This window comes from Pinus tabuliformis, chromosome X (assembly GCF_031772625.1).
Source record: "Pinus tabuliformis cultivar Carrire ecotype Pingquan chromosome X, CPIR1, whole genome shotgun sequence".
Classification (NCBI taxonomy): Eukaryota; Viridiplantae; Streptophyta; class Pinopsida; order Pinales; family Pinaceae; genus Pinus; species Pinus tabuliformis.
The window spans coordinates 1,196,031,965-1,196,041,275 of NC_142308.1; the positions used below are offsets into that span (position 1 = coordinate 1,196,031,965).

Below are 9,311 nucleotides of genomic sequence, written 5' to 3' on the forward strand. Positions count from 1 at the left end.
TGTATATCTCAAATCATTTTGGTTACTCTATGTAAATGTCCTCCTCAACAACATCATTAAGAAAGGAAAACTTCACATCCATCTCTTGGAGTTTCCATGCCATATGCATAGCCAATGTTGCAATAGATCTAATTGAGGAATATCTTGCAACTAGTGGAATCATTTCCTCATACTACACTCCCTCTTTCTTAGAGAATACTTTGGCCACAAATTTATCCTTCCATTTATTGATGCTCCTATTCACTGCATGCTTCACTTTCGACATCCATATTGAACCAACCACTAATTTCCCTTCTTGCCTTGGCACCACCTCCCATCACTACAACAAAACCAGCGATTTGCGCCAGAGTTAGCGCCAGATTTTAGTGCATTTTTTTTGTAATTGTGATGAGAAACCTGGCGCTAAATCTGGCTCTATTGTACAATTTTTAAAGCGTCCTTTTTTGCACCTGATTTTGCATCCTTTTTCACGCTAGATTTTGCATCATTTTTTACACCAAACTATGCATCATTTTTTGCGTCAAATTTTGAACCAAGATTTGCATCTTATTTTATGACAGGTTTTGCTTCTAGTTTTGTGTCATTTTTTGCATCTATTTTTCATTCTCTTTTGCTTCCTATTTTGTGTCATTCTTTGCTTCCATTTTTGCACCATCATTTGCATCAAGTTTACACTGTATTTTGAATCCAATTTAACGTCTTTTTATGCATCCATTTTGTGTCAGTTTTTGCATCTAGTCTTACGCCAGGTTTTGTATCTAGTCTTACACTAGTTTTTGCTTCTATTTTTGCACCAGCTTTGGTGCCTATCTTTGCACCATGTGATGAATTTGATTTAGCACCAAATTTTGCATCCATTTTTGTGCCCATTTTTGCATCTTTTTTTGGACCATTTTTTACATCCACATTTACGTTTGATTTGTCTCCATTTTGCCCATCTCATTTTGCACCATATTTTGCGTCATTTGTTTCATCCAATTTTGCATCATTTTTAACACCATCTCTTGCATCTAATGTTACATCATTTTGAGCCTCCAGATTTGCATTTATATTTGCATCTTATGTTGAGTCATGTGTTGTGTCCACCTTTGCATCTTATTTTGTGTCTAATGGTACATTCAATTTAGAGCCATTTTTTACGTCTACTTCTGTATTTGTTTTTGCACCAAGTTTTGCATCCAATTTTAAGCTATTTTATGCCCCTTTTTGCACCATTTTTTTGTGTCTACTTGTGTCCAATGTTGCACCATTATTTACACCGACTTTTTCATCCAATTTTGCATTTTTTTGGTGTCTAGTTTTACATCGTTTTCACCATACAATTTTGCGTCTTTTTTTGCCTCATTTTGTGTCCACATTTGCATATAATTTTGTGTCTGAGTTCGAGCCTAAATTTGCATGTGATTAGGAATCATTTTTTACATCCAATATGGCATCCTTGGTTTCACCTTTCTTCAGCCCCATTTTGCATCTTGTTTTATGTCTTTTCTTACATCTTTTTTTTTTTCCTTTTTTGCACCCAAGTTTGCATCCCAAATTTACACCATTATTTGCATCATCATTTGGCATATTAATTTGTAACGTTTTTTGCTTCTTTTTAACGCTCAACTTTGCATCTTATTTTACATCTAGTTGTTGTCCTTTTTTGCATCTAATTTGGTGCCCATTTATGTGTCCTTGTTTTTGCCCAATTTGATATCCTTTTGTATGCCATGTTTTGTTCCCTTCTTTTTGTCAACTATTGCACAATTTTTCACTTCTAATTTAAAACACTTTGTATGTCAATTGTTTGCATTTTGTATTAATTCCTAGTTTAACATCCAATTTTACTTTCAATTTTGCATCCATGGTTACATCCGCATTTGACTTCTTATATAGAGTATATTTTTCTTTACATATATGACCCCCTTTATAGATTCATAGTGAAATATATGATAGTTTCTAAATATCATTAAAGCAGATATCACAATTCAAAATCATTTGTAAAGAAATTTAAGAGAAATTGACAACATCCATCCAAAAAAATAACAATGTGTCATTAACAATTTTCAAAACATGTATAAAATAGCAACATAATACTAATAAAATCAGTATTATTTTTAATCAAAACAAGTAAAATTCAAATATGATTAACAAATCAAAATATTTCATGAATATCGTTATTCTACGATAAATTAACAACATACATAAAACAAACTCATCGTATGATTACAAAATCAAAATGTCTCATTGATATAGGGTAAATTCACAACACCCATCTAAACATAACAATGTCATTCTACACAATAATTTCTTCATAAAAAACAATGCATGTGCATGCCTAGCTACCACCACCAAGATCATCCTCATGATCATCTTGACCATCCTCATTACTCTGATCCACATCATCACCAACACCGCAACTATCATCATCATCTCCTCCTTCACCACCATCAACCTCATCCTCATCATCTCCTGATATATGTTGAACATAATTTGGATCATCATCTTGGCAATCATTACCTATAGCATTCTGACAAAAAAAATCAATATTACATGTTAGTATTAATTACATAACACAACGCATGTTTTTGTTATACAATGTTAACCATAAAATGAGGTAAGATATACTAGCATTTGCACCAGATGTTGCAAAGGAAACGCCGTAAGGCATAAATTGAAAAATACAAATACAACAAAAGAATACTTTGATAAAGAATAAAAATATATTGAATGCTCAAATCAATGCCCCATTAATTGCAAGCATTTAGTAGACATATCTATCAACATTAGGATTATACACAATGATCAAGAAATTTTCCATATACAAACAACAACTTCCACAACAACCTTTTGTCACATCCACATTTTAAGAAATGCCTTGGAACATGATCTGAATCTTCCATATTGCCCTTTTCATTATGCAGATAAATCTTCCATATTGCTATTTTCATCATGAATATTGTTAGTTCATTGTTGTAAAGTGTTAGTGTGTTAAATTCAATACTATAAGTTCGACAAGTGAAAAACATTCCTCAATTAGCATAATATACATTTTTCTCTCACCGTGTATTTTTCAGTCAAAGAGCACAAGTAACATATTAACATGTATTTTCCCTTCATTATTTTCATCATAGAGCCAAGAAATCTACGCCTTATCTATAAAGTAACAAAAACATTTTGAAATAAGTTTAATATTTCAAGCCAGTGTCTAACCTATAAAGTAACAAAAACTTTTTGAAATAAATTTAATATTTTAAGCAATTGACTAACCTACTTTAATAATTGAAAAATTCTCAAAGATGAATTATACTCCATAATAAGAGAGCCAACATTGGAGCCCATACTTTCACTAAAACCAAAAGAAACACAACCACTTGTTAAGAAGAAATTCAAGTAATAATAATAAAACAAAAATAATAAACATTAAAGTATAAAATGGTATTTCCAACACACAAGTATAAATATACATGCTCTATGTCCATTGTTAGATTAAATAGGTGTGGAGAAACTTAGTAGAGAACCCAAAATTGTATTTCTAATTAGGATGGGTGGAGAAATGCTTTAAATGCGGGTTGTTGTCATTCTAATGAAACCCTTTGCAAAGGGGATGTCAAGATTCTAAGAGAAAAGCTAGGCTTGGTAGAGAACACCTTCCTTGTTAAACATTCCCCTACTGTAACCAAAAGGAAAGGGCAAGAGAAACAATAATTAGGTTTTTGTTCACAAGTTGTACAAAATATATAGGTGCTATTGATGTTTGAGTGAATAATGGGAGAGATTATTTATGAAATTGTGATAAGACGCACCTAGTTTTGTCAGAAAGAGGCATATTAATGACAAGTACATCACATTTAGGTAGCATTTCGTCAAGATTTGTCTCCAATGTTGCTCCAGTTTCCTTTTCCAATTCGGGTCCAATAGAAAGACGGTCGTGGTAAAGAAGCTTACAATTGAAGGGATGTACAAAGGAACGCAATTCAATTCAACATCATGTAATGTTTATTATTATTAGATTGAAATTTTGAAACAAACAGCATGCATGCGTAAGAATTATGGAGCACTGATTTTTGAAAAGAAGTTTGCAACATCATGAAGTAGTACTAGATCCTAAGAATGAATACCTTCAAACGCTTAAGTAGTTCTTTGCCAATACGCCCTGCACCAATAGAACCAATAGTTTTCCCTTCTAGATCATATGACCTGTAAGAAATTGCTGCCACTTTCCAATCACCCTCAACAATTTGCTTATATCCAGGCACAAAGTTTCGCATCAATATGAGAATGCGCATTAGCTCATCTTCTGCCACGGACACCACATTACTTTCGCTGATCTTCAACCAATGATGATACAAACAAATCAATGGAATTAAAAAATATATCCAATATAAATAAAATGCGTTTAAAAGTAACTCTCTGTTTTATTTACAGGAAAATAAAGAGAGTGTTAGTCTATCTGTGTTTCTCGAGATATAATGCCCCATATCCAAAATACGAAAGCTACAGGAGAACAGTTATTACACAGTACAATCTCACCATTACAAAGGAGTCGATAAAAGACCAAATGCATTAAAGCTTTCCAAGAAATTGCAAAAACATACAATAACACAAGTGAAGATCAAGGTAAATCTGCAGTACATGTTGGATTGGGGATAAAGCCAATATCATAGCATGAGATTGACAATTAAATGAGTTGTAAATAATAATGGAATGATATGGAATTGAATAGCCTACAGGCTGAATATAAACAAGAGAGTTATTATTTCATTGTTATTAATTTATTATAAAATCACATTTTTTAAAGCAATAACTATTTTTATTTCAATACCAACCATTAACTAATTTCTAAGAATAATTCTAATTATTGTTGTCCACTTCATCTTCTTTCCATTTCTGTACCATGAGGGAAAAACCTAATATCGTTCCTATATCTTAAAATTAACATTAAATATGTCAAAATAGCTCAAGCATATTTTTGCAAGCATATTTTGGAAAACAATCATTACAGACGGATTAAACAAAGAAGAGCGCTTTGAGATCTTCCGCAAATCTTTCAGGAATGTAATAAGAGCAAAATAAAACCCATGGGTAAGTACAACCAAAAGGATAATGAATCAATCTAGTCACAGTAAATATCAATATGATAATCCAGGTAAGATGTATTGTCACTTTTCCTGATTTCAGCCCTCTTGGCACCGGTAGGTTACCTATATCCTCACCCAAAACCAAAGTAGAAGCAGGCCTGGCTGGGAGACTATCTTTCAAAATTGACAAGGTATTATTTCTATCAATTAGAATGCACATCCTCAGGTGTTCAAGAATAATTAATAGAACAGTCAGCTAGATGAGCAGATCCAATTTAGAGAATCTCACTCAGATCTACTTGACATCACCTCCATGATTTAAATAATGATTGGAGGAGTCTTAATACTCCAGAGTCCAGATCACTTAACATACAGAAACTAAGGCAGCCAAAGAACAATATCCCATCACTCCCATGCCACATATATATGTTTAGGTATAGTTGGAAGGACACATACCTTTCCTGTAACTAATTCAGCAAGGTTGTCATTACAAGTTTTGGGCTATGTTCACTGCCCTGGTATTGAAAGGTATACAGGTTGTTCACCTTAATTACACACATCAATGCATATGTATGTTCAGGGTTTAAGCTCATAGGCCTGTAGCTATTACAACAAAACTACAAGTGTAAATATATAATACAGTGAATTCATTTCTGAGCAAATTCCAAGTCCAGCGTTTGTTCAAGCCAAACAGTCATAAGGTTCTGAGTATCTTATGGTCAAGCATCTCATCAAAAATGCATTCCATCACATTTTATCAATACCCATGCACTATCAAAAGACACGACTCTGTTCCTTCTCCTTGTTATCAAAGGACACGACTTTCTATATGTTAATTTATACAATCTTAATTCTTATTCTATTCTCTATGTACTTTCTAAATCCTAATCCAACATATCCTAGATCCAACTTCTGCATATCCAAGGATCTTCATACTTCCACCTTCATACGTTTCTCACAACAAGACCCAAATATAAACCAAGGCTCTGGAGGAGAAACAAGAAGAGAGGAGTGTAGTGACCAACCTGATCTGATCTGCTAATAATACTACAAACTAAAAGATAACTCTCACTTTATTGTTTGTAGCTTCTTGGGGGTGAATGTGACAATGCTATATATATCATAAGGATCTGGAATCTGATATCTCCTCTTTGTTGTGGGCTGCTGGTTCCAGGGTGAGAAAAAGTGGTATAAAAGTCCTCTAAAAACGAAGGTGAAGGGTGTCATAGTGAGGTGGTTTTCCAGTTGCTTGTATCTATATAAACTATAAATGGATCTTTACTATAAAGTATTCTAAAGAGTTTCTTCAACTTACTTTAATATCCTTTTAAATTAACTCGTCCTCTTCTCAAAGACCCATATATAAATAAAGCATTGTTCATCTTTTCAAAGCTCATGTCTTAAGCATTCCATTAATACCAATAATAAAAAGAAGGATGATGATTCCGATGTATGTAATTTGTAGTTCTTGTTGCCTATGAAGTCTAAGGAGCTTAATCCCTCAAGAGTAAAACAGTAAAAGGAATTTAAGTCTCGGTCGTATTGTTAGTTCCTAATCTCCTACTAACAAAGACATTCCGCTATCTTTTTTCAGGAGTCAAGACTAAACTGTATGTAATCCAAAACATACTTTCTTTGTCCAAGATTTCCCTACTTGTAATAGATTACTACAACCACATATACTACAAAAAGAAACCAATAACTCCTAATTATTATTCTGATGCCTTTGCGAGTTACTGATTAGATAATATAAACAAAGGAGTTATTCTTTATTCCAAGTGATACTAAACTAATAAGAAGACTAATCATACTATTCTTGTTTGTATTATCTCTGTATCTTTTCTATCTAAAGTAAATCTAAAGAGGAAGAATTGCTTGTCCTAATCAAGTGGGGTGAGGATCTAGGGCGACCAATGGGAGAGGAAGGCCTAAATGAGGCACACACTTCTTCTGCTGCTAGGGCCTGGGTTTTTAATAGGATAACCACAGGGATATGTTGCAAGGACAGGGGAATAATTGGTTCTATGCAATGCCATGATCTTCTTTACAAGAGTCGCTGCTAATCCCTTGAATGTATCTTGTTTTTTTTTTTTTTTGCTTCTAGGATGGACCTACTTAGTCCTTCAACAACTAGAAGAAATAAATAAGGAGACAAGGTACAACCTTGTTTTAAGTTTTAACCCTCTTGAGGGTCTTAAGAAATTAGAGGCTGAACCATTTATAAAAAATGCATAAGAAGCTTAAATTACACATCCCATAATCTAATTTACCAGTGGTAAGTTGAAACTAATATGGATAAAAAGAAGTATCAGAAAGAGCCAAGACACCCTTTATAAGCCTTGGAGAGGTTCAACTTGATCACCATTATTGTAACATTTTTGACTTGAATAATATGGAGGCCCTCTTGTGCTGAAACAATTGCTTCATGGATCTGACGATCCTCTAGAGAACCAAGCGGTTCTGTTATATGAACTTACAAAGTAGTGCTTTCAATCTGACAGCCAAAACCTTAGCCATTATCTTATAAATACAATTAGACAAAGAAGTGGGTCTAAAAGCATAAAAAGACTCAGGTTGATCCACCTTTGGAATGAGTGCAATAGAGGTCCAGATGAAGGAGCCAGGGAGCCTTACTAAAGCTTCTCATTTCTTCCACTACCTGAAGTAAGTTGTCTCCCAACACTTCAACAAATCCCAGGTAGAACTCCACAGTCCACCCATAGGGATTGGGACTCTTGTCCTTATGGAAAGTGGACAAACACATTCAAAAGTGCTTTTCTGGACAGATCACCATTGCTGGAACTTTGTTGACTTGAATAGTGTAGAGGCCCTCTTGTGCTGAAACAATTGTGTCATAGATTTGACAAACTGTTCTGGTTAGATGAAGTTAGAAAGTAGTGATTTTAATCTCACAGACAAAACCTTAGCCATTATCTTATAAATCCAATTACATAAAGCAGTGGGTCTAAAAGCATAAAAAATGTTCAGTCTCAAAACTCTGAAGTAAATTTGTAAAGAATGTAGCATTAGCTTTCTTGGCTTAGTGAAATCCCTAATTTTCTATCCTATTTGCCTGTCTTAAAAATCTCACGAAAACCTGTAAAGATTGTGCCATTGTGTACGCTTAGCCTCTAAAAGCCCTAGCTTTCTATCTTCTTCTGTGTAATTTGAATAGAACACCATCAAATACCAGAATTATCAATTCCCATTCTCCAAAACTTTTAAATGTGCGGAACTGAGACAGAAATCATTCAATCAAACCACTCGAAATGCATCTGAATGCTGATCCATTAACTTAAAGAACTTCTTCCCAAACTCTGCCATTTTTTAAACAAAATTCATCCATACATGCATACATCCATACATGCATACATTGTATGTATGTATGTATGTATGGATTGTATACATGTATGTATGGATTGTATACATGTATGTATGGATTGTATACATGTATCTATGGATATGTACTATGCATACATACATGCATACAATCCATACACACATGCATACAATCATACATACATACATGCATCAATTGTGTAAAATGAGAGCTCAAGTGCCAATTGCCAAGGGATATACCTATGCATAGATGACAGCATTTTATTTAGCCAACATGTGAAGCTTGCAATTAATTGGATTATGAACCAGATTGCCTTGGGAAAACAAAGAGGGGTCATGATATGTCAAATGGAGTAAAATTATTCTTTCTCTTGCTGAGGATTAAAGCTACATCAACTCTCAACTTGCCCCTGCCAACCATCTCACTTTCATAGATAAGAAGATGATGTTGTTGGTTATGGTTTTTCTTATTGGTGCAACTAGCCAGATACTGCACGTTGCACATTCTGCAATTTTCCCTTGACCCTTATATGATAAGCTGGTATAACCAACTACACACTTGCAAAAGGAATGTGTAGGCAGAGATATATTCAAGAAACCTTACTACTACAATGTTTGTTTGAATGTATCTTGTTCCTCAATCTCATGGGACTAGTAAGGAAGCTTGCTACATAGCTTTTGCCTTGATTTAGTTAGGGCCAGAAATGAGACTCTGATCGTATGCAACCAGCAAGTTACCATTTGGGTTGTTGTATATTTCTTCAGCTGGCATATTGGTCACCTCAATTTGTTGGGGTCAGCGAGATTTCAAGCAGCTGGATATTGCCATATTGCCCCTACTCACAGTAAAAATTTACCTTGAACATTCTATATAGTATTATCTTGACCTAAATAGGACAAGAACGAGCA

The 9,311-nt window shown here is 34.0% G+C and overlaps 1 protein-coding gene across 1 annotated transcript; it reads right to left on the reverse strand.

The window, feature by feature from the left end:
- Positions 1-2,202: 2,202 nt before the first annotated feature.
- LOC149144241 (formate dehydrogenase 1, mitochondrial-like) lies at positions 2,203-4,752 on the reverse strand. Its single transcript, XM_089450055.1, has 2 exons — positions 4,104-4,752; positions 2,203-2,512 (listed from the first exon to the last, which is right to left on the reverse strand). The coding sequence occupies exons 1-2, from the start codon at positions 4,269-4,271 to the stop codon at positions 2,321-2,323; spliced, it is 360 nt and encodes a 119-aa protein (XP_089306181.1). The 5' UTR covers positions 4,272-4,752; the 3' UTR covers positions 2,203-2,320.
- Between the last annotated feature and the right edge of the window lie 4,559 nt (positions 4,753-9,311).

What these genes read in the sequence shown, in the direction of transcription:
- LOC149144241 (XM_089450055.1), bottom strand. Translation starts at nt 4,271, where the DNA reads ATGCGCATTCTCATATTGATGCGAAACTTTGTGCCTGGATATAAGCAA. An exon ending in AACTACTTAAGCGTTTGAAG is followed by an intron (nt 2,513 to 4,103) that starts GTATTCATTCTT and finishes TTTTTTTGTCAG; the next exon opens with AATGCTATAGGTAATGATTG.